This window comes from Myripristis murdjan, chromosome 1, assembly GCF_902150065.1.
Source record: "Myripristis murdjan chromosome 1, fMyrMur1.1, whole genome shotgun sequence".
Lineage (NCBI taxonomy): Eukaryota > Metazoa > Chordata > Actinopteri > Holocentriformes > Holocentridae > Myripristis > Myripristis murdjan.
In genome coordinates this window covers 12,993,075-13,019,264 of record NC_043980.1, presented here as the reverse complement: position 1 = coordinate 13,019,264, position 26,190 = coordinate 12,993,075, and the positions used below count along the sequence as shown (strand labels likewise).

At 43.2% G+C, this 26,190-nt stretch overlaps 1 protein-coding gene across 4 annotated transcripts in view; it reads right to left on the bottom strand.

The window, feature by feature from the left end:
* Positions 1 to 1,761: 1,761 nt before the first annotated feature.
* Positions 1,762 to 26,190, bottom strand: part of LOC115374610 (nucleosome-remodeling factor subunit BPTF) — a 62,973-nt gene continuing 38,544 nt past the window's right edge. The window contains exons 26-36 of one of the 4 annotated variants that reach the window (XM_030073632.1): positions 25,674 to 25,951; positions 25,018 to 25,137; positions 24,111 to 24,272; positions 22,679 to 22,761; positions 16,610 to 16,835; positions 14,776 to 15,086; positions 14,030 to 14,203; positions 11,786 to 11,978; positions 11,010 to 11,094; positions 8,402 to 8,588; positions 1,762 to 4,380 (exon numbers count right to left, since the gene is read on the bottom strand). In XM_030073632.1, coding sequence (XP_029929492.1) covers positions 4,344 to 4,380; positions 8,402 to 8,588; positions 11,010 to 11,094; positions 11,786 to 11,978; positions 14,030 to 14,203; positions 14,776 to 15,086; positions 16,610 to 16,835; positions 22,679 to 22,761; positions 24,111 to 24,272; positions 25,018 to 25,137; positions 25,674 to 25,951 — 1,856 coding nt within the window. In that variant the 3' untranslated portion in view covers positions 1,762 to 4,343. Of the gene's footprint in view, positions 4,381 to 4,853; positions 5,459 to 8,401; positions 8,589 to 11,009; positions 11,095 to 11,785; positions 11,979 to 14,029; positions 14,204 to 14,775; positions 15,087 to 16,609; positions 16,836 to 22,678; positions 22,762 to 24,110; positions 24,273 to 25,017; positions 25,138 to 25,673; positions 25,952 to 26,190 lie in introns of those variants that run through there. The other 3 variants (XM_030073877.1, XM_030073719.1, XM_030073798.1) reach the window with 3 other exon arrangements.

Genomic DNA, 26,190 nt, shown 5'->3' with positions numbered 1-26,190 from the left:
AAAAAGAGAGGTGGGGGTTAGGTGAAGGAGGGAGGGAAAAAAAAACAAGAGGGTTATGTAAAATGACACAGGGAGGGAACTGAAGGAGGAGAAGAGGTGGGGTGGGTGGACGATTGGGAGGGTGATGGGGGTCTGTCCTTCCTCCATCCCTAAAGGGGACAGCTTCTTTTTTTAATCATAGAAAACTCTGGCTTGATTTTCGTCCTGCCCTGATCTCATGCTCTTCCAAAAAAAGATAAAAGATTTGCACTGAATGCTTACATTTCTTTATTATACATAAACCCAATAAAGACATTTTTTAATTTGTTTTGTACCCGGCGGCATCGTGTGTATTTTATGTCGTTTTTGTTGGAAGCATTCGAAAAGCTTTAATAATCCCCCGCTCACGCAGTCACATACATCTGCTGCCAACCGGGGAGGATCTATCTGAAACGCTGATACTCACTGCAGCGTTGGCAGTGATGGCACCAGAAGGAGATCCAAAATAAGACGCCTTGATTGGGGTTTAACGACCGTGGACTCCGTCTGGCCTCGGGGACAGGAATGACTTGGGAACTTGAATATGGAGGCAGACGGGGCCGAGCTGCTCTCCCTCCCTCCCTCCCTCCCTCCGCTTCATCCATCGGTTCCCAGGCTGAGGGACGCTTCTATCTGGGATCAGTGCTGGAGGGAACAGATGCAAGCAGGCAGGAAACAGGAGCCTGCTCCCATCTCGGCTACCATCACAGCGGGAGGACATTCCTCGTTGGAGAGGCAGAGAGAGAGAGAGAGCGAGAGAGAGAGAGAGAGGATGTGAAGGGAGAGGAGGAGGAGGGAAGTGCAGGGAGGGAGGGGAGAGGTGGGAATATCTCCAAGTTGCTTCCTGTGTGACAGCCCCCAAGCCACAAGAGGGGGGAGAGAGAGGGGACGCGGGTAGGTGGATGGAAACCAATTTGGGCTTGTGGTCATCTGCGGTGCATTTAGTGTCCATGCGAGCTTCTGGATTCATTTAGCGGTTTGAGGAGAAACAGAGAGGGAGAGGGAGTGTGTGGGAGAGAGAGAGAGAGAGAGAGAGAGAGATGGGGGGGATAAAGGGGTGTGGGAGGAGAGCGAAAGGTCAACCTCGGAGGTGTTTCTTGTGTACGCTGCTGGTAATTTGAACACAGGAAGAGAACGTACGAGTGTGTCGGGGTCGTGGCCTTGTCCCTCAGAGCTCACGAGGGGCGTCTGCCCTGAAGCGCTTCAGTCCTCAGAGCGCCGGATAATGGACACAACTCTAAAATAAGGCTTTCAGTTCGCCCAGTGGTGTGGTTCTCCCCGCGGCAACCAATGGAAATGGAAGTTACACAAGTCGGTGATGTCAAAGAAGAAGCTGTGCGCACGCTAAAGCAAAAAGGCCACGACAGAACTGAGCTGATGCTGTTTGAACAGAACTACCACTCAAATCTGACATAAGTTGTTCAAATGGGGCAGCTGATAAAGTTTGAATGACCTTCAGGCAGGGATGGGAAATACACTGATGTCTTATCAATATCATGTTGACCTTTCCTGGTTTTAAAGGAGCATTACAGTAAAGGGATTCAATTTTTTCATCTTATTAGACTGTGACAGCTGTTTTATTATTGGATGTCTCTGTGTGAAATGTATAATGAAAGCACCAATAATCATCCTCACAAGATACCCTGGTGTTTTATTTTGTCCACGCCACCGAGCCCTGCCGTCAGGGCGTCGTCGTGAGCCGGTGAAGAAGACAATGAAAGACAACACAAAACTTTTGAAAAGTGGTGTCAAAAACATTACTTTATTATCTAGGATGAAATGTCCTATCAAGTACAAAAGAGAATCTCTTCGGAGTCGCCACAATCTGTTAAAAACATAGAGAGTACTTTTAGCCCCGGATACGTTTCTCCAACATTACTCCAAAAAAAAAAAAAAAAAAAAAAAAAAAAAAAAGTTTTCATTGATATGAATAAATAATACAAGAAATGTAATGTCAATATAGAAGTTATACTGAACTGGTTGGTTTCTTACAAAAAAAAAAAAAAAAAAAAAAAACTTTACAAGAGTTACTGTGTCACTCCCTACCCCATTCAAAACCATTATGGACACAATATGCAGCACTTTTAATATAAAGGGCAATATCACCTAAATGTAGAGTTCACTTCAATTAAAGAGAAAAAAAAATAGTTAAAATATACAAGCGGGCTTAGCTGCTGGTTCAAAGATTGAAAAATAAAAGTTTCTACTGCTCTAAAAATCTCTCATCTCTTCATATATGGACAGCCATAATATACAATAGATTATAAATAGTGGACAAAGCACACATCATCATCATCATCATCATCATCATCAGGTTATAGAGGAAACAAAGGACAGTGGAGGGTGGAAAAAGGCGACAGATGTCACATAATCTCTCAACCCTGTTTATCCACAAAGAAAAACTTGACTATTGAACCTTAAACTTTTACTTTTTGCCTAATTTTTAATTTTGTGACTGCCCACAGCTCTACTTAGACACACACACACACACACACACACACACAAAAAACTGTAATTGCTTTTTTAGAATTGCTTCCTTCCTCAAAAACAGCAATGATATGATCACAGATTAGAAAAATGTTCCCAAATACGCTAAAAATGCTGCTATAAAACTTTTATACAAACCCCATGGTATAAATATTCCGCGATCCCCACGCAAAGTTTACTCCCAGACATGCTACCGCAGACCGCAACATAACTGAGTTGATGCTGAGTGGAAAAATCTATTATCCAATTACCGAGCCATGCTTTGAGGGCGAGTTCTTTCGAGTTGAGAGATACATGTGAGCCAACCTGTCAGCTTCAATGAAATATGTGGGCAGACACGGCTGTTAGATAGGCGGAGAGATACCCACGTACAGACACAGACAGCCATCGACGGAAAAAAGAAAGACAGAGCTTTGACAGGATAAGTGTGTGTACGCAGGAGGAGGATGCTGGGGATAGCTTAATACATTTGGGTTTATAAGGCCCTTTACAAGTTTCACCACCCCCTAAGGCCGTATTCAGCTTGGCTTCCTTTCCTTGCAACGTTCCCTTGACCTCCCTCAAAAGGTCAAGCTGACGTCCCAAGGAAAGGAAAGGAGGGCTGCCCACATTCCCCGTCAGAGCTCGTTCTCCACTTGCATCACAGATGAAAGTCCAATGTAAAAAAACAAACAAACAACAAACAAACAACAAACAGGCAGACAAAGGGGTTGGGTGGGCGGATGATGAGTGGCCTGTCCCGTGTGTTTCCCTCTGGAAATTTACAGTAAGGTAATGTAATGTGGCCGTCAGACACAATGAAGACCCTTGAGTTACTCAGAACGAGAGTAAATGAGACCGCGGTTTCCCTCGGCTCTGTTTACTCCCATACACGGTGATGGCCACACGACGGAAAATACTCAACGGTTCCAACTTTCAGAAAAATAGTGTAGCTTTAATTACAAATGGAGCGTTTCAGCAGTACCAATGACGGGGGAACATTACAGTGATGTGTAATGCTGACGGACACATTCAGTTTGTGGATGCCACCAGGTGGGTTTCCAACGCTTGGTTCATGCTTCCTGTGTGGCAAGACACGCAGACGCAGGAGACGTGCACGCCGGCCCCCAAGCTTCGCGGGCTTCTCATGAGCTCCTGAAAGCTCCAGGCCTCTCCCGAGTGCTTTTCAGGTCAGAGGTTCCTCTCTGCACACTCGGTCGTGTCTGCTTTGCATGAGAAGCATGAACCAGGCTCACTGGTGTGTTTGCATGAGTCATGAAAACCTGCACTTTGGGAAGAGGAGAGCTGAGACTTTGTCAGAAAAGGACACACAAAAGTAGTGATCGGCTACAAAATGAACCCAACTCATCAAGAGTCTGCCGCTGCCGCTCAACGCCCAACCGGCCGGCTTTTTGTCTTCATAAACTGCCTTCTCCCCTCCAGTCTGGAGCGTCTTGCCTAATAGGAAGGGTTGCAACAGTAGGGAGGGTTGGTCAGAATGAAACAGGCTGCAAAGCGGAGTCCGTGGCTGCCCCGCCCCTTTTCTGTAGGTGGGGGACGTCTGCGGTCGCGTCCTGCTGACACTTTGGATAAAAAGGGGCTTTTCAATTCAGGAGTCTCCCGTGAGCGCGGCGATGGAGGGTGACGGAGGGTGGGCGCTTGTCCAGCCAGGATGCCAGTTGTCGCTGAGCTTTACTTTAACGCCGGTGCGAGCTGCTTTTCAGCCGGGAGCGCGCTCTCCTCCAGAGAGGGCTGTGTGTGTGTTCAGGTTCAGATGCAGCCCGACTCGGACCACCGGGCTTAATCATTCAGAGGAAACCACAAGGGTGCCGTTTAGACACTTAGTTTTTAGAAGGGAGCTAAGAGGCTGCTGATTGTAGTTTGTTGTTATGAGACCTACAGAGACGGGCAAAGAGAGGAGGAAGAAACAGTTGGATAACATGGTTGTTTTTTCTTTTTTATTAAAAGCTTGACAATATGACAAAAATATGCACTACGGGGAATACAAAAAAAAAAAAAAAAGAAAAGAAAAACAAACAAACAAACAAACAACCCCCCCTCAAAAAAAAAAAAAAAAAAGAAAAAAAAAAAAAGAAAACATTTATTGGATGCCAGTGGGGTCAGACATTTTGAACATAGACCAAGCAGCCATGTTGGTGAAATGTTAGCTAAGTGTGCTGTGATGTGAGCCCAACAGTGTATATACAAATAGACTTCATAAAACAAAAGACCGCCAAGCTCGCCACATTTAGAACAAGTGAGCCTAACTACATTTTTCTCTGACCTATCTTTACAAGTCCTACCATTATTTCCTTTAGAACATAAAAATAGTCCTTCACAAAAGGATATAATATGCACATAAAATAACATTATACATGGGTACAGCCGATAAAAAGAAACTAATAAATGTTGCAAGCTTTTTTTTTTTTTTAAAAAGTCTCGGCTAAGAAACGAGGTAAAATGTTCCATTTCAGCATGTTATGAAGAATACAATAAACCTGTCAAATTAAGAGATAAGTTATCTGTGTGCGGAATTAAGTCAATTTCACAATGAAAAATAATAGCTTTTTTTTTCAATATTGAATCTCAATGAAGAGGATAACAAAACTTGATATTCTGCCTTACATCTGCCTCAAACATAAACAAAATATCAGTCATCTGTTATGCAAGAACTGTACGAAAATACATTTTTCCCTTGAATGTTTTGTGTTACCAACATGGCTGCCATTATTAGACAGTAGAAACAAGATTTTTTTTTGTTATTTTATTTCTTTCATTGAAGTTCCTTTCCTTCTAAAATACAAAAGGATCACACCTACAGTGTGGTTTAATATATGCACTTTCTTACAAAGTTTTTTTTTTTTAATGCTGTTTTCAAGAAATAAAAACAGCAAAGTCCGGGATAAGCTAATGATTTTTTTTGTTTGTTTGTTTTAAGAGTGACCCCGGCACCCAGGAGTTTTGACATCACAATCTGCAAGAGAGGGAGAGAGAGAGGGAGAGAGAGAGAGAATGGATGGTATAAATACATGCGGGTGAAGCACATCACCATATTAGGCACATAAAGCTGGACGCAAACTACAAGAATTCACGCTGCCACCGTAATCAAAAGTTCAAATGTACAAAACTGAGGTGTACTCTGGCGGCATTCACTAAAAAAATGCCACTTCTTTTGTGAATTACAAACTGAGAATGAAGCAAATCATTAACATATTTATCTAACAGGCTGTGCGTAAAGGAAGATTGGTACAGACTAACTGGAACTCCATCTTGTAGTGTGCATCCATTCTGAGAGAACAAATCACGCAGAGGGCAAATGTCATGAGAGCTACAGCTTCAGAGGCACAACCAAGCACAAGAAGAGACAGCTAGCGGTGTTACTGAGGCGTCGCTGTGGGGAAAAATGCAAAGGCACGCTGCTCCCCTCACACCGGACCACACGTTTCTAAATATCTCAACTAACTGAGGGGCACTTGAGTTAATTCACGGTGCATCTGAGTTGCCTCGTCTTCTGTGAAAGAAGATAATCAAGCTTCTTGTAGCGAGACGAATACTGAAAACACATTCGGCAACTGCTTTTTTTTTTTTAACATACAGTCCAACACTTCAACCTCATTACTGTGTGAAAGTGGAGGCTGGGATGAGGAGCTGAAAAAGACTGAAGCTTGAGTTGTGAGAAAAATGGATGAAAACACCAAGATGGAAGGATGTGACTGAGAACTCGTACTGCTTGCAGAACGCAGCTAATGGATGCAGACCCATTTCGATACTATTCAATACCTGCAACTCAGTCAGACTTCAGTTTCACCAAACTGAAGCACAACACTTTTTTATTTTGTTTTGTCTTCCATGACACAGTGAGTTTACTGTCCGTCAGTGTCACAAAATGAAAATAAGCCTGATCATTTAACTCGCTAAGTGGTTAAACTCTTCCATTTTGTGCATATTTTTTTCAAGAGAAATGTCTGCATGCTCAGCTACATTTTACAAAACATATAAATAAAAGCAGTGGAAGCAGTGAAAAAGCCTGCTGGCTATACGAGTGTTCAGTCACAACCCTAATAGAAAAGTAAAAGATATTACAGCTCAGAGGATACAGAAGATAGTGACCCAGCAAATCAAAGACAAGGAGTCGTTGTCATAATGGGAACCTAACATCGAGTTACTAATCACAAGTAGGACGAGTGACAGTTATACATAACTTGGCCAATGAACCGCGCTGGCCTCTGCCGAGCATATTAGACAATAATGTGATGCTTTATTAACCTCGGGAGGGTAATTCTCTTTTCTCTCGTCTCTTTCCACAGTGAGGTCAGAGGTCAGAGGTCAGGCTCGGCTGCAGGACAGCACCCTGGAGGCGGAGGGATTTCTGTGGCCCAATCCCAACATCCAGTTATCCAGAGCATTGAACCCCCACAGACCGTAACTGACCAGTGGTCAGGGAAAATGTGAGTGTGTGTGAGGGTGTCTGAGCTTGTCAGAGGCAGGGAAACATGTCACAGCACATCGTGACATCGTGTTACACTGATGCTCTACATGCACTCGGACAGATTGCAGATTGCAGCAACTAGACGGTGGGCTACTAATTACCAGTGAACTGTTTGAACTTACACCATTTTTACACCAAGGAGTTGAGATTTACACGGGGGTTTTGACCTGGGACAGTAGCAGAAGTCATGTATGACATATTTTTCACGTCCGGATTAACTTGGAGTCACAATCTTCCTACTCAATTTAAACGCATTTTTATTGACTGTTCCTCCCCGGTGGTGTCTTGTTACAACTACACTATGAACATGAGCTAATCCAAAAGATGGTGATTTCTTGGTAACTTGGTAACTGAACACAGGTTCAAGATACACCGAGGTGAAAATGGCCTTCCTATAATATAAAGCATGTCCTGTATCGTCGTGCCTATGGAGGTCACAAATTAGTCGGTGATCTGTTCACACCTTTGCCATTCAAAAGTGAAGCCCATAATTACACAGGGCTGCTGTTGGTTCTGAATAAGGGATCGAAATTCTGAGTTGGCCCATTTAGACTGAGTATCAAGTCCCAGATGATAGTGCGATCTTAGGTCATCATATCTATACAAATGTCTTTTTGCCATCGCTGTTTTCCCTCAAGAAAACTCTGCAGCTTTGCAAGCTTAGGCGGCCCAAGTATTAAGGAAGGACTCGAAAAATCTGCAAGCGCACCCTCACATACCTCAGGATTCCTCAGTGGGACAGCCCTGAACCCTTGTGGACTTATCAAGAACAAGAGCTGAAGTCTGTGAATCTTTAAGTACAGACTTTGGGATCGGGCCAGTGTCGTCTACACATGTGCAAGACCACAGGGTGGATGCTTGCCAACACGCAGGCCTAAACCTAAGTCCTCCAGCTGATGGACGATTTCCCTTCTCACTATGCCACCCGACTGCCATTCAGCGCTGGGACGACTGAAAATTTGTCCTCATCAGCCAGAATTTCAATAGGGGCTAAAGGAGATCTCGGTAGCCAAATATCACCGCTGGGCTGCTACCCAAAATCCTACAATTCAATCCCTGCTTGTATCCCTAATCCTTGGCATTCATGCTCTCGCTCAAAGCCACAGTTCACATCTGCAACCATTTTGTCGCACCCTCTCTTCCCAAAACACATTTCTCATCATTTAAGGGGATCATGTGTAACTCTGATTGGTAAAGCACTGAATTAACACCACCAGGTCTAGAATTTCCCCCAGACCACTGAGAATATGTTTGTACAACAACAATACTGGAGGCCGCATCGGATGACTGCATCCACCTAAATAATACGAGAGGAAGCAACCAATATTAGGTTCCCACTATGTCAACAACTCCTTTCCTTTTCCTCCTTGATGCTGACCAGGAAGAAAGCACGAAGTGACATCATCATCAGCGTTACCGTCATCTTACCTGCTGGCTTTGAAGCCTTTGAGCTTCTGGACAAAGAAGTTCTCCAGCACCTCCGCACACTGGTAGAAGGGCGAGTCGCTCGGGTTGTAGTAGCGGCAGTTGTCGAAGATTTTGGTCATGTCCGCAACAAACTCTGTCAGCTTGACGTACTTGCGCTTCTGCAATCTCTCCTCCATGGTGGAAAGGTCTAGGAAACGTGAAATTATAAGGAAAAATAATGAGTCGGCGATTGTCTGAATGAATATTTGATAGCAGAACTTACTTTCAGCTCTTGCCAAAAACAAAACATCACAAACATAATGAAAAGGGAAGTAAGAGATAAATCTGTGGCCTTTCTCATTGACTTTGCTCCAAAAATCTGCATACTTGCTTCAAAGTAATTGCAGGTTATGTGGCATGTGCTTGATAGACATTCAAATATGCTTCCAGGGAGCGCAGTTCATTACTTTATATGTGACAGCAAAAATCCAAAGCCTCTGCCAGCTTTAACCCCAATCTCCTTGGACTTCCAGATCAGTTACTGAGATCTGACCGATTTGTCATTCCTGAGGAGAACGTCATTATCTGCGTGTCATTCCTGAGAGGAAAATCCACACAAAATTAATGGGACCTTTGACAGCCCACTGAACACCAGTCCCTCTAAGTCCAGATTTCACTTGAAAAGGAGCTTTCAGTAGTACTAACCTGGTTAAATCAAGTTAGAAACAGAAAAAAACACAAGATTGAGTTAGTGAGAAAGCTAGCTGGCAACAGCTAGGCCCTTCATATAATCTCCTGCTGCCGGTGGTTTGCTCTGTGCTGCGTCCCTGGGGCTCCGTTTTAAACAAACATATCCGACTCTTAACCTCCCTCACCCCCACCCAGCCAGCCAGGGGCTTACAAACCTCACAGCCAATATCAAAGACCTCCTTCTTCTCTGTCATCAGATTTCATCTCAAAACCCTCCAAAGCTACCAATGGCTGCAGCTACACCAGCCAGACGCCCTTTTTATTTTTTGAAACCAACAAGGTCTTTTTCTTGCGGTAGCAGAGAGGGGGCGGGGGGGTTGGGTTTCCAGGCTCAGGCCAACAGGAGCTAAGTGTGGGGCTGGTTCGTTTCCACAGTGAGCCCGGCAGGCCCGGACCAGCTCATTAACGGTTTGTTTGTGTGGAAGTTCAAAAAGGCCCTGTTGACGCAAGTCCCCATTTACATGGCTGGTTTGATCTGAGTTGGAGGGCTTCCTCCCTGCTGGCCTTCTGCTGGCAGCGTTTAAAGGCCCTCAGGGTCAGGGATCGAGGGTGTGCATTTGCTTGTGTGTGTGCATGTATTAGCATTACAAATTGGGCGTTACTTGTGATGACTATTGAAATTATGAAAATGGAGACACTACTACTGAGGCACTTTTACCTCTAAATTAAAATCAAGTAGGAGTTTGAAAATGTTAAGGCATTAAAGCTTCTTTGCAGGTAAAAGACAGACCTAGCCTGTGTCCAGATTGGGCAGTGAAACACACTTACACACATGTGTGTGCACAAGTGGGACTGGAAACTGATTTCCATTCAGTAATGTATGAGGAGAGCTGGGAAATATCTGATTCCAAACCTTGTCTGCAGTACTTCTAATTGTGTTGGCATGGGCGCAGGGCTGAAACGATTCCTCGAGGAGCTTGGGTTAATTCGATTAGTAAAAATCCTCGATTCAAAGCCTCTGTCTCGAAGCTTTATTTCATCTGTAGAACTCTATACAGTGGGCTGTGAAGCACAGGGATGATAATTACTGTGACAGAGGCATGTGATTTGACTGTGCAAGCTGCAATCTATGATAGCGAGATGGAGGGAGAGAAAACACAAGCGAAGAGCGAGAAGAGGTGGGCTCGTCTACAACATGGCAGAAAGTGTGTAAACTTTAGGACCTATAACCAGTGTTTTCACTACAGGGGCTGACTACAACTCGTCTCTTCTCTTGCTGTTACTGTTAGTAATCACTGGCTGTTGCCTTCATTGATTGAGGCGTGAGATGCATGAAAAACGTTACGATTCCGAAATGTTCCCACGGTATTGACCGTTTCCCGGTGCAGTGAGGCAAACATGTCAAACTATTTAACGAGAGTAAACGGAGGCACTGTCACAGATGACACTCAAACCGACCGCAGCCACAAGAGTACTAAATCTCAGCCGAGTCAGCCAACAAGTCAGGACAGAACAGGGACGAGGATTGATAATCAGCTCTGAGTTGGAAGAAAGACTCGGGCCTCATCGAGTTACTGTTGGCTCCTTGTTATTGTTAGCGGTTGCATGAAATTACATTATGGTGCATTCAAGTTCAAGTAAAAATGAGTATCTGGTGAAGGTAAATTATTATGTTATCTCGATATGTTCAAAAGTAACCTTGTAAAAATGAGTTTTTGGCGAGAAACTTGAATAAATACAGTTGTCTGAAGTAGAATTCTTCTTTTGTTTTTACAGCAATATAAAATAGATATCAGAGAGGGAATAATGACTGTTTCACTCCCTGATTCTAACCAACAGTATATAATACATGAGTGTAACATGGCACTTGATGCATTAAACGTGCAGAAAATTTTGTTTGCAAAGATAATGTTTAACGATAATGATAATGTTTACTTACCCATTGGTTCCTTGATAACCCGGTAGTAGTCTGGGGCGTCATTTGTATCCACCGGCTCCAGGAATGGCCACGCCATTTTATGTGCCTGGAGGGGAGAGAGGGAGAGGGTGCAGGAGAGAAATAATAATAAGAAGAAGACACTTGAGAAAACTGAAACCAATGAAGAAAAACAAACAGCACCATGAAAATGACACTGGAGGCAGGTGGGTCAACACAGATGTTCTCCCCCTCTCTCTCTTGCCCGTTGGTGTCTCCCTCCCTCCCTCCCTCTTTCTTTCTCCCTCACTTTCTCTTTCTCTCTCTTCAACACAACACTGGAGAGATGAGGAGAAAATGAATAGAGCAGAGGTAGAAGTGGGAGGAGGAGAGCAGAGAGGGAAGCTAGGAAAAAGCCCTGTGGCCAGGCAGCTGTCCAACTGGCGCTCTGGGGAGCAAAACCCATCAGATAAGATGGATACAGAGGAGTCTTTTGTTTGCTGCTCTTATACTGCAGAAAGGCAAGGAGGAGGTAGGTGTGTGTGTGCGTGTGTGTGAGTGAGAGTGTGTGTTCTATACCTGCAGGATGGGAAGGTTCATCCATTAACCCCTCTCTGATGTGAATGCGTGTGTCTGTCTTCAACATACCTGAACTTCCTCCATGAAAAGTTTGTTTGTATAAAAACGGGCTGATGTTTATATACGGCTGTGCATAATACCACTATGAAAGCTACTACTGCTCAACCTCCTACTATTACTACTGTGACTAAGGTGTGTGTGAAGTTACATCCTTCATATACCTGTAAGGAGCGCAGGATCCTCCTCAGGCCCTCGAAGTCCTTATCAGTGAGCGGGGTGAGGACCGTCATGGCGTCCTCTGTCGACTGGCACTGCGGGCACACGTACTCGTCGATGTGGTTGGCCTCACTCTGCAGGATGCCCACACAGCGACCGTGGTACCAGTTCTGGCACCGGTCACAGCCGATGTAGAACCTGGGGAGGAGGGGGAGAACACTCGTTAGGGTTCGCAGGACAAAACTGTGCGCTGAAATTGGACGTTTTTGAAGCACCACAAGGGCCGGATAACTAGCAGAGAACCTGGCAAGCTACTGTTGCAGAAGTGCGATTGTGAGAACCATGATTAAATGCTCAGATAACAACAAATTAGAGGTTAGAGACACTGCATTTTTCCCAACATTTTTCCAACAACTTATTTATGCGGCGAGCATGAAACTTTGGATTTCTGGTTAGAGGACAGAACAACGATCTAGTGTTTTGGTAGTTTGTATGGCTTTGGTTACAGTTCTGCTACAGTGTAAACATGGACGTCACTGGGGGTGTAGGGGGGTTATATATATATATATATATATATATAAAATACTATTATTTTATTTATTATTTTATTTTATTTTTTATTTTTTTTATTTTTTAAATTTTATTTTATTTATTTATTTATCTATTTATTTATTTTTAGCCTTTTGTGTATTATCCCACTTATTGTGCACACTTATATGTTAAATTGTACTACAAGTTTGGTAATATTGCTGTTATTACTTTTTGTTTTTGTTATTACTATTATATTTTTGTTTTTGTTATTTCTGTAATTTTGAAAACTTGCAGAACATGTTATCAGTATTGGAATACACTGTACACCACCCTTCTGCAATAAAAAGAATAATCAAAAAACATGGAAGACACATACAGACATTTCTAAAGTTGCAGAGCTATTACACTTTTTTTTTTTGGCAGAGATGCCTTAGTTACTTAACCTTGTGAAAAAAATATCAGTGTTAAGTGTTTAATATCTTTGGTAATCACGGGTGAAATACATAGCTGGTCAAGGAAGGGTAAATCAAGGCCAGTCAGCATCCCAACTTGAAAAACTGTATGTTGTTCTTTATTCATGTGTCGCCAAATCATCTTCACCGACCTCACATAAAAAAGAGAGGAGGATAAATAATCACCTGAATGACTTATATCCGCAAAGTTTTATTAATACTCTGGCTCCCAGGATGCTGCTGTTTTTCCATCCTACCGGCTAGTAACTCATTATAGAATTAGCTGCCTTCACCTGTCATCCCAGGTGTAAATCAGTTCCCAGTTAGGCCCGACACTCCTGCTGGTTTTCATTTCATCTGTCTGAGAACCACTGCATTCCTTCTGAAGACTTGTTCAAGTGAATACAATGTGCTTACAGGATATGCAAGCATATATGCTATGCATTATTATAATTATATGCTAAACATTATTCCGTACGTTTTTTGGCACGTAACTACTTCCACATACTTAGTGCTAAAAATTTTTTTCAAACTTTAAAAAATTCAGCTTCTTTAAAACTTTTTTGAATTATTAAGCTTTATTTACACTTTTTTCCCCATAGGAAAGAATGGGACAGTTGCTCAAAAATTCAGCAATATTCAACGATTTGTTACTGTGTCATACTTTGAGCTAGAAACTTCATTCAAATTTTAAACTGTTCAGCTTGTGGCTTAGAATTTCTCAACCTTTCAACCTTCTCAGAGCTTTTACAACTTTTTTTTAAATTGATAATTGTTTTCAGTGTCTTCCAGCTTGCCCATGCAGTTTCCCCAGAAACTGCACTTTTCTAGTTATTTACTTTCTTCATATGATCATATCCTTATTTGTAAGTGCATATGTACTCATTTTTTATTTCTCCCCCGATTTAATTCCTGCATACATTTGATTTTTTGGTTATATCACATTCACATTCAACTATCATCTTCATTTTGTCAGAATAAGTATTATTCTTATTCACATTTTTTTTCAATAGTTTTTTTTTTGTTGTTGTTGTTGTTGTTCTTTACTTTTTCCTATTGCTGTTTGCTGCTGTAATGACACACCTGCCCTATCATCAGAAGGATTTACCTTACTTGTACAATGTCGGAACGCATCATCAGAGGCATTGAGATGCTCACACACCTATGCAGGCACACAGACACAGACACACACACAGACACGCACACAGACACACACACAGACACACACACAGACACACACACAGACACACTTGTGCAGCTCCTTACTGGGACTCATCGTAAGGCGTTTGACAGATGCAGTAGAGCTCCTCTGTGTTGCCCTCCTGGCCCCGTTTACACTCGACACAGATGTAGTCGTCCATCTTCTTGGCCTCCTTCTCTGTGATGCCCACACAGTCGCCATGGTACCAGTTGGTACACAGATCGCAGCCGATATAAAACCTGCGGAGAGCGAAACGTGTTGCATGAGGATATTTCTGATAGAGAACTCCATTAAACAGTTAAAGTGATTGTTACTGCTGATTGACTGGCTTAGAGTGTGTCACTAAATATACCGCACTGTATCCTAACTTTGAAATATTAGGGTGGGCAGTTTGGGTGAGAGTTGAGCTCTACTTGAAGATTAGTCTCATAAATTTCGTTGTTACACAGCATCACTGGTTAATCCCCTGCAAAACATGTATATCAAGCTGTCACTCAGGAGATTACAATAATCAGGATGTTGCTCTGCGTGTCATTTTAGTTTATACTCCACTTGATGCTCTTATGATCACGGACTGGCTTGTGGGAGTGAATGTCTAATGTCTTTAAATGACAGCGTAGGCAAGAGAACAGGAAAACAAGAATTATCTCCATTAGAGTGAAACCGGATTGCCGAGTCCAAAAGTCTGAATTTTACGGGGTAGGAGCCCAAGATGTCACTGAATGAGCTTTGGTTTTTTGTTTTTTGTCTTTAAACTACTTGTTTTACTGTTCCCTCTGAGTGATGAGACTTGAATGCTGTGTCGTCATACTTGGTCTCGTCGTAGGGCGTCTTGCAGATGCAGTACAGCTTGGTATCCTTCCTGCTCTCCTTGGTGCTCGTCGTCGAGATCATCTTCTTCTTCTTGGACTTGGCCGACGTCGTCGTCGTCGTCTCCCGCTCTTCTTCCCGTTTCCTCTTGTGGGCGCTGGTGGCGGTGAGGTGGTGGTGAGATGTGGTGTGTGCGTGTGCCAGGGCATGTTGCTGCTGGGCTGCGGCGGCTGCCTGGGCGGCCTGGTGGGCTGCGGCCTGGGCCCTCTCCTTCTCTCGCTGCAACCTCAGCAGGTCCCGCTTCAGCTCCTCCTGGAGAACACAGCGGCAGGACAGGTGGGGTTACAGTGGGTCAGGGCAACTGTGAAAAACTTAACTGCACTAAGGCTGTCATGCTCAAACCAACTACAATTACACTACTCACAAAAAGTTAGGGATATTCGGCTTTCGGGTGAAATTTCAGGATGAACCTAAAATGCATTATAACCTTTACAGGTGAACTTAATGTGACCTTCTGTAAACTTTTTAATGCACATGTCCAACTGTTCAATCTTTCAGTACTTTTTGCACAAGTTGCTGTTCTCTAACAAGGAGTTTAACGGCAAAATTCATATCAGGTGTTTGATGCTCCAGCTCATCGAGGTCGTATCATTAGGGAACGGCTGCTGGAGACTGGGGTACCTCAAATGGAGTGGCCTGCACTTTCTCCAGACCTGCATCCCATAGAAAACCTATGGGATCAGCTGAGTCGCCGTGTAGAGGCTCGGAGCTCTGTACCCCAGAACCTCAATGTCCTGAGGGCCACCCTTCAAGAAGAGTGGGATGCCATGCCTCAGCAGACAATAAGTCGACTTGTGAACAGCATGAGACGTCGTTGTCAAGCTGTAATTGATGCTCAAGGGCACATGACAAGTTATTGACACTAACATTTTTTGTTGTGGTATATCCACCACTGTTGTTGGCTTTTGTTTCAATAAATTGTTTGAGATGAAGAAATCACCAGTGTATGCTTCTACTTAAATGCCCTACTTTCATGATATAATATCACTGTAGCGTGAACATTTTACATTTTCCATAAATTTCACCCAAAAGCCAAATATCCCTAACTTTTTGTGAGTAGTGTATATTCCTTCTTGGTTTGTTCATGTTTTTAAGCTCAAGCCTGAAATGGGTAAAGAGTGTAGTTTCTCCTAGTGCTGGGATTGCTGCGGGAAAATCCAGCTGAAAAGCAGCAAATATATTTAATATGTGTCAGACAAGTTATGAACGACATTACATAGTCCTCATTTGTACAATTCCCTGATGTTCCCTACGTTTCATGACTTTTCTTGTCTGGAATAACAAAAACCTCTCACTATTCCATATTCCTGGAATTCTTTGACCAGTGGAAACCATGATTACTTTATTTGTTTTTCCAGAATGTATTACGTGTGCTAAAATCGAGCGACCTCAACCTCATAAAATAAATGAACAGTAAACAGTAAACATGTCACACTGCTCCAACGAGGTAGTTCTTGCGGTTATTTGTAGTGCAGCAAAGAGCCGCCTCGTTCATGGACCAAGTTTTAATCAACAGCTGAAAACTAATAAAGGAATAAAGTACAGATGAAAACAATTTTAAAACTACCAGAACAAACTGAAAGGATGCACATCAATGAATGCATTTCCAGTTCTATTTATCACAGAATTTCTTTAGAAGAACAACATGAACAAAACATTGACTGCTTCAAGTTGAAATTAAAGAAAAAACAAAACAAAACTGATAAAACTAGTGAATCCCTGTCTCCCTAATGACTCCCGGTGCTCTCCTCCTCCCTCCCTCCCTCCCTCCACACCTGGGCCTCTAGCTGCAGCTCCTTGTCGAGCAGGGCCCGTTTCTTCAGGATCTCCGTCTTGAGGCTCTCCTTGTGCCGGTAGAGGAGCGAGGAGAGCTTGGTGGCGTTGGCCGTTCTCCTCTTCTGCTCCACCACCTCCTCCTTCTTCCTCCTCTTGGCCGCCTGCCTCTCGTCCTTGTCTATCCGGTCCAGGATGTACTTCATCACCTGGTTGCACACGATCATCCTGGAGAATGGAAAGAGAGAGGTGGATTAATAACTAACAGATGTTAACAATGAACTTTTGTCACCCAAATGCACCGGAAACCGCTGGTATATCCGAGAATAAAACACTGAGGCTGGACAGCCACCAGGATGCAGAGGACAAATTTATAATCTCATCCAGGAACCGCGGCCGAGAACAAAACACAGTGATTCTTTGTCAAATGAGGGCCAACAGCAAATACTGTGATCAATTTTAATATTCCTGGGCCCAGATTTATCAAAACCAGTGGTGGGTACTGAAACGTTTTCAGTGTTCAAAGTCATTAGTCACCATGTCACTGGTGTAAGACAGTGTTCTTGATGAGTAGGAGTTATGTCAGTGGTTTTGCAGACACTAAAGGCCTTAGTGAGAAAGGAGTGAAGGAGAAAAAAAAGAAGTGGAAAAAAGAAAAAAAGTGGAAGAAATACCACTTATCTGATCATGTGTTTGCAAAGCCTGAATTAAAGCACCATACCAGTGATTCTGAATGTTTGGCCCATTTACTACAATTTAAATACAATTTACATTGCAGCATTTTGCATCTCATGCTGGTGGGGGTACTAAAGATTTATACGCAAGAACATATAATTAAGAACATATAATCAACCCCCCCGATTTTCAAATTAAAATTTTTGGTTGAAAATCCCACAATGTAATGTTCTGTTTCTGTGGCTAACTCTCTTGTCACCATTTATAAACCACAAAAACTCGTTTCACTAATTTAACAAGTTGAATTAATTTGCTGCGTAAAGCAAACCTTTCCCTGGGGACTAATTTCAAGTCATCAAAACGCAACAGTGCCGCTACAAGAAAACTAACATGGACGACTTTATTACAGCGATGGAATCGTGGTATGAAGAAAGTCTGAAGTCTCTGAAAGTTGATATTCATATCGTAGCGGAATGAATGGAAACCAACGGCTGGTTGGAATGTAGGAAAAATTATATCAGAGCTCTTAAATACGACTACTTGGTTTGGGAAAAGATTAGAGGAAACATTTATTTTATACATTTTGTGGTTATTAGGTTAAACATGCAAAATCACAGGACACCAACACAGGTGATCATGAGCTTAACATGAGTTGAACATATTGATCAGGCTGGACAATACAACCCGTAAACTAAAGCTATTGGCTACTTTAAATGTGAACTTTGTATCACACATTTGAGTATGTCACCGAGCCAGATCATTTCTCTCTAAGTCCTCGGAGGTTTGGTTGGCGAGGACACACGACATGCAACCACACCATCCTGGGTTCGAATCTGACTTGGACTCTTTGTCAAATGTCACCCCCCTCCCTTTTCTCCTAATCTTCCCTGTCGCTCTCCGCTGTAAAAACTATCAAATAAAGGTTGACCTGCCAAAAGCTAATCTTCCCAACACGAAAAAAAGTCCTTTGAAATATTTGTTTGGCTTGCTCTTTCAATTTCATGTTATGGAGGCAAAATGAATGATTTTAATGCAATGTTGATGAAAATTGTTTTATTCCCCAACGGCCTCCGCCAGGATTGCTGGGAAATGTTAATGGGGAGCTGGTTCCAACTTCTCAGAAGCAAGAACACCGGCGTGAAAGCTTTCAGAGAGCTCTTACAGAGATCCTGAATCTAAAACGTCTGCTTCTTGAAAGCGAAGCAGAGTGGCTACATTTGTGTTGGTATCTGAATAAAATCTAATCAAAAGGACATCTACTGCGAGCCGAGCGGTCGTCAAGTTACCGGGCCACGTGTCCGGCAGATGTTAGAGGGATATTTTGTTGCCCAGTGTTTATTTGTGTGAGACTCTCTGCTCTTCAGTAGTGGGACGGAGGAGCTGCAGGGTTGGGAGAGAGGGATGGTGAGAGATGGACAGATAGAAGAACAGCGGGACGCCACGTTGAGCTCATGTAAACATCGAGAAGGGCAGCGGGAAGTGTCACGAGCGCACGTTTAAGCACAAAAACAGACGCGTGCGGTTTCAGGGTCACATGTAGGGTCCAGCACTGTGCGCTGATCTAACCCTCTGCAAATAGAGCGAAAAGGAGGAGGAAAAAAACAGCAAGAGAGTAAAAAATAACAGGCTGATACATGGAGACTATTTCTGACTGACCTTGTAGAGTCACGGAGCTGCTCTCACCACAGTATTTAGATCAACATCATTTAACACGGGTGCCGCAATTTATCTGAAGTCACACATCGATACTAGTATGAAAGATCAGAATCGGACACAATAAAGGCATATTTTGATTGATCTGTACAGACTTTATGACCTCTGATTAAGTCCAACTCCATTTATTTATTTAATTTCTCTGCCTGCACTCCATTTATGCCAAATGTCCTAAAAATGTGCTGTAAACAGGCTTTTCAGCAGTGAGGAGCATGTCCATCATGTCTGCGTCTGAGTCTAATGACTTTCAACCGCAGACAGAAATCAGCCCCACAGCGACAGGTGACGCTGGCAAAGCAAGTATTTAGAGGGCTGGCAGCAACAGAGGTTCCTTCAGTGTTAGTGCAATGGAGAAGTATGTATTTTTATACTTTAGAAGAAGATAAATGTTCTTCGTAAGACAGCTGTATTGCTATCAGGATCACCCTTCCTCATTTCGTCTGGGTGCACTGATTTTAAATAAATCACCGATGCTTATAATATGCAGGTCTTAAACTGTTAAAAATGACAAAACATTGCATTGGAGCTCAGGACTAAAGATGAAACATAGCAGTGTCCAAGCACCTGCATGAGCATGGCTGAATTATGAATCCGAGCAGGAATGGAAAAAAGGGAAAAAAAGGAGGCTAAAGAGAAGAATTTGAAGATTTCAGCTCACAATAAATGTCTTTGTCGGCATTTGTGTCGCCATGCATTTTATAAGTTGTGACTTTTAAATTATGAATGGTATTGGAATAAACTTGAATGTGGTTGTTAAGCAAACAATACTGAACACTTTCAAACTGGCTTGTACAGTACAGAACGACTGAGCCAGAAATATAATGGTTTTCAGTTTTCATTTGTTAGTTATCCAGTTGGCATAACGCCACCTGTAGGCCAAATACCACAAAGTCTACATGAGGATGTGTATGAAATTTTATTAAGAAAGCATCGTGTGTTCATAGTTAAGGCCCCACCCACAAAGTTTGAAAGCAAATTACAGCAAAATGGCACCAAATATCAAAAATCTGAGAAAGTAATTTCATGCAGCTCGCTCTTGATATAGCGTGTGCCAAATTTGGAAATAATACGATGGTTGCAATAGGACAAAGAGTTCAGGAGTTACGGCTTTTTTTTTTTTTTTTTTTTTTGTAAATTAAGTCCCGCTCACAGTATCTGAGCAAACTTTGAAGGTGAATTGGAGCAAAACCGTACAGAATATTGAAAATGTGAAAAGTGCTTTTCCGGCTTGGTCCATATATGCTTATGTACCAACTTTGATGTTGACTGCTCAAAAATTTGTAGGAGGGTTTGCAAAAAACAAAAAACAAAAAACAAACAAAAAAAAAAAAAAACAAGAACCCTGATTTGGACAAAATTGGAAATGGCAGAAAATCTGTCCAGGCACAAATGGGCTACATGGATCGATTTTTCTCAAACCACAGAGACTACGACAACAAGAATTTTGTTTCCGAGCATTACGGTTCAAATGTTATAGGCCCTAATGCAAAGTTTGTTCTTACGGTGCCACCATGTAAGTCAGCTGATGTAATTTTTGTGGCCTGAGCAGTGGGTGAGATCTCTAACCTGTCTGCCAAGTTTAAGCCCTGTGCCTGTTACGGTTTCTGAGATCCATTTAGCTTCAGTGGAGAAGTAAGAACAATAATATTAATCATAATCCAAGCTAATAATCCAAGCAATCATCATCCTAATTGCTCAGATGAAGAGACAAAAAGCTGAGTGGGACATTCCTTATGCCTGCGATGCAGTAAACCCAGATAATTTATGGCCATGTGACCTCAGTCTGCTCTCGTGTTTGCTGACATTGTCGACTAACATAGAAAACTGTTGGTTTACATTCACCATCATGTCTTGTTGAGTGCACCTGTGTGTGAATGGTCAGCTGAGGACATTATGACACACACACACATACACACAAACGCACACACACACAGACACACCCACACTACACACTAGGCAGTTGAAGTGAGAATTGGGCCCGGGTTCCTATAGCATGTGCACTAGTTGTTAAACTACCAAACACACACACACACACACACGCACAGTGATGTAAGAGTTCCCTGTTATTTTTTGCAGAATACATGTCTGCAAGAAAAGCAGGAGGAGAGGGTGGCACGCAGGCATGGAAAGAGGATGAGACACAACAGACGGAGCTGCTGCAGTGATGTCACGGCAGTCTGGGTTTGGGGTTTCAGGTCAGTGTGAACAGTCAAAGTGTTGACACACCGTCTGTGGACACAAACACACGGCTGTCAGGGTCAGCTATAGGTCGCACGCACGCCCTTTAAAATCGACCCACTGCTTATAGAAAATGAAGGAAGGGGGGACATGTCTGTAGAAAGTTGATGATTTTATTTTGCCCTTCCAGAAACAAGATTTTTCTGCAAAAGCAACTTGAGTCAAAAGTGGATTTGTGGAGCTGTAATTGTTGTCCAGATCCTCCCAAACTAATGTTTGCATTTTCTATTGTTTACATGCAGGAATTGACAGTTAATAATTAAGAAATAACTTATGAGAGGGAGTGCTATAAAATTTTAGCTCTTTGGCCTCGTGTCTATGACCACAGCTCACCAGAGTCAATATCACACGGCGTAACACGACCTCCAGTGTATTATTGTGATTAAACCCAAACTGCATTATAAATTCATTATTAATTATTACAGTTTGACAGGTTAACCGTTAATATGTTTAAGCTTAGTTACAGGTACTGAAGGTTAATGAGGTGGAGTGATAAATATACCGAAATGCCATCGTAGTGCTGGTACCGGGAGACACTGGCCCTCATCAAAGAGCCTCTCAGCCAATCAAAATGCACCACTGGAACTCACTGTGGTATAACTAGCAGAAATCACAAATGTTGGACTGTTGGGCTGAGGATGATTTTATTGCACAATTTCCCATAAACAGATGACTCTGGGTTTGTCTTGGTTTTGTGGGTTCATGGTGAGGACGCGCTGCTTTTGGGAGTTACACACCCAAAAGGTCAGGCTTCCCATGCTGTGTAATACCTCCCAACGTGGTGACGGGAAGAAAAGAGGAAAAAAGGAGAGACGGGAAAGCGTGGTGTTAATGTTTCGGCTTTGTGTTAATTTTCTACTCGCGGTGTTTTGCCGCGCTGCTGAAGTAACGTGTGGTCCTACAAAATATTCACGCTGCCAAGGAAACGAGAACATCAGCAGCTGCGGATTCAAAAACGGGAGCATGGCAACTCTCAATTATTTTCACAGGTCCTGCTCCTAAATGTGTTTCTGATGCTCTTAAAATGTTTCCATTTTCAGGGCAGACGCTGCTTGGAAAACACGTCGCTGCACAGCCTCTGGCCTGGTGAGCGAGGAGATGCTGACGTAGGAGGCGAGGTGCAGATCTAAGCCTTCCCGTGACCCTGACCGCTTCAATATAAACCTCCTGACTTCCCCACTGGCAGGGGAACGGACAACACCTTTAAACTCACACACACACACACACACACACACACACACACACACACACACACAATGCTGAATACACTTAAGCAAGGCAGCATTTTGACTGAAGTTTGTACGTTGCACAGTCCAGCATAAGGCCAGCCAAGGGTGGTGTGTTATCTAGTGGAGATCGGACCTCTCGACCGCCTTTCTTTCTATGACACACACACACACACACACTCACGCTCACACACTCACACACTCACACACACGGCTAACCTCTGATTCTCCTCTCTCTCCGCAGGCGTCATGGTCTTCTTCTGCTTCAAGTGCTCGATCACAGCGTTTTGTTTCATCACCACCTGAGAAAAACAATATCAGGAACCATGTCAGCAGAGACGACAGCATCTTCAGCAACAGACATGATACTCATGAAATCTAAAATGAAAAATGGCTAAACTGAATCAACAAAATGAACAAATCACACATTTGCTTCAAAAGAGACCAACATCAAAAAATACCAAGGATTCACAATCTGTCAAACACAAAATTTCATGGCTTTTTCAGGACTTTCTGCAGCAGAAATGTGTAACTTCCATGTAAACAAAACGTGACGTCATTTTTCCTTGATCAAAATTTAAAACACACTTCTGTTTAGGAGGTTTTCATAAAAAATATTATTCTGTTTCATTCTGCAGAGGAAATGACCCAAAACACAATAGAGGATAAATATAAAGTTTGGTGAGTAAAGTGGTTAAAATGGGTTCTTTTTTAACTAAAGCTGACAAAATGTCATGATATTCCATAAGCTGTCACAATAACTAATTCAATTCCCTGACTTTCCTGGTCTGGAGCAGACTTTTCAAAATCCCATCACTTTGCAGAAATTCCACAACCAGAAAGTACTTTTGTTACTGCGTGATTTTAAGTTTAAATGCAGTAAAAAAAAAAAAAAAAAAAATGCAAGGAAGGTGAAAATTAGGAAATGTTATATGACAGCCCAGGCAAAGGCAAACACTAAATAGTGCCTAACAGACAGAAAACAAGCACCGGGGGTGCAGATGCACAACAGAGGGTGGATACCTGAGCCTGTGGAGACCCGCTGGGCCGGGTTCAGACAGAAATTTAGAAAAGATGTTTGGCCACATTTCATAATGTGTGTGGGTGTTGAAACAATCTGTCTGGAGCTTTATAAAACAATGCCTTTTAACAGTCATTTACAAGATTACTTATGTGCAATCAGGTTAACAGGCACGCTGTAACCATGGTAACAACAACTGTGTGACAGCGTGACACAAACTCAGTGCTTCAGCTTTGGGCTCGGGTCGGGTTCGGACATAAATAACAGGAAGCCTGTTGGGTTCAGGAGGGGCTCGGTTACTACTCTCTGACTCGGGTCAGGTTTGGATGGAAATATACAGGCGGAACTACACTCTAATGCACACACAGTAGTATACACAAGGACAGGTGAAAACACAGAAACACACTTTGAGTCACACAGACACACACTAAGTAGTAGTATGCCCGAGAGACAGAGACAGAGGCTGAGCTGTGAAAATAAACTCTTAGTCTTAGTGGAAGGTTGGAGGATGATGACTGTTTATGTACTGATGGCAGGGAGAGAGTGACTGGGATGGACAACCTGGCTGTGACAGCTGCCTGAACACACACACACACACACACACACACACACACACAGACACACGCAGACCTGTTTCTGGATGATGTCGCTCTGGCTGGCTGCGTTCAGGGCCTGCTCTCTCTTGGCCTCGGCAGCTTGTCTCTTCTTCTGCTGCTGCTGCTCCCTGAGCTGCTGGATCCTCTGCAGCTGCTCCTGCACAGAGGCCGTCTGGATGGTCACCACGTTCCCCATCTACACACACACACACACACACACACACAATTATGAAATATATAAGACAAAAATATACTGTGGACAGGCTGAGCATTCCTTTCTGAATATCAGAAGAGATGCTGATTAATAAAAACAAAAGAAGCGGCTTTGATGAAGCGATCTTGGCGACAATTCAAAATTAGCACATAATCAAGACCAATGTGTTGTACTCTGAATGTGTAAACTAATATCTCTTTATCAAATACTCTGTGAACTTGCACTGCTGTAACTCAGTCTACGAAGGTAAAAACAGAAAAGAAAATCTGTTTTGGGCAAACATCTTAGTTACATCAACATGGATGCAGGAAAGCAGTTTACATGTGCAGTTATTTATTCAGCTTGGAAGACACGTGAATTATTCAAGCTCGCAGACATGCCAGGATCAGCTGCCAGCAGTCAAGAGATGGGCGATTACCAGCCTGGCAAGAAAACTGCCAGTATGAGGAAATTGTTAAAAGCAAGCAATAAGCAAGGCACACTTTTAAAAACGTTTTACTTTTGAGATGATAGATAAGACCAATTGATGATATGAGCTGGGTAACACATTTTGGGGTGTGTGTTCATCAGAAAACAATGGGCAAATATTGTTTTTCCTCTGCTAAACTACAGATAGCTAATGTATGACTCCATTTCCAATGTTCAGCTAAGGGATGAGAAAGGCCTTAGGGAGGCCATCTGAGAGAAATGGGACTTCAGCTCTGGTTTAGTAGGCCAGCTGCCCTACCTGTCCTCCCTGAGCTGAGGTGGTCCCAGGCTGTTGTATCTGGATGGGCAGCTGCAGTTTGATGTGCTGGGGCAGAGAGCCTCCACCAGGCCCCTGCTGGGCCTGCAGCTGGGCCAACACCTACAGCCACAACACAGCAAAGATACACACAGGGTTTAATGAAAGCTTAAAAGACGGAATGGGCAGCTGAGCCTCCGGCTTTATTTATTCATTTCATTTTTATTTATTCATTCATTTATACAAAATTTATTTAGATAGGTAGAACACACTGGCGGCCTGATCGCTGTTCCAAGAGCTCTTGGCTAAATGGAAAAACTGTGACAAAGAGAAATGTTGGACGGATGGACTCTGAATTTTCAACGCGCAGACTAACCAGTTTTGGGTTTTTTTGCGTGCTATTGTGCTCCCACTTTTTAACCATCAGATCAGGGTTAAACAGTGTAAGCATGCACATTTGGCTTTTATCAACCGTGCTACACACTTGCACAGTTTCATTCATAGCAGGAAACAGCCCAGTAAAAGCACAGGCTTTAAGCATGGGCCACAATGCAAGCAGCTGCGGCTTGAGTGCCTTGCTCAACAGCCTCTGCCTTGAGGCTGTTGTAGGAGAGGTTGCAAGCTTGCGGTTCACTTTTCTACAATCCCCATGTCCATACCTGCACCTGCTGCTGCAGCCCAGACATGCTGATGAGCTGTGGCGACTGCTGGAGCTGCAGCTGGGCAGCGCCGCCCTGCGTCTTCACCTGCAGCGGGGTGGGAGACTGGATGGGCATGTGTGCCTGCGTCTGAGGTGGTAACTGGCCCTGCGGCGTGGCAGAGGGAGGAGTGCTGGTGGCGGCCAGGGGGGCTGCCCCTGCCTGGACGGGGGCGGCGGCCTGCTGAGCCGGGGTTTTGGTGGAGGTGGAAGGGTGAGGCTGGCCTGGGACTGCAGTGGCTGGAGAAGGAGAGAGAAGAGGGAAAACGCCTTCAAACATCTTTGGGGTGTGTGTGTGTGTGTGTGTGTGTGTGTGTGTGTGTGTGTGTGTGTGTGTGTGTGTGTGTGTACATCATACTTTAACTCAACCAATGGAAACAACGAATTAACATTTACTTTTCTGCAGCAACTCAAATTCTTGCTTCAAAGTCGCCTGACTGTTGGATGGAAACTTATCCTATGAAGAACTATGACTGAAT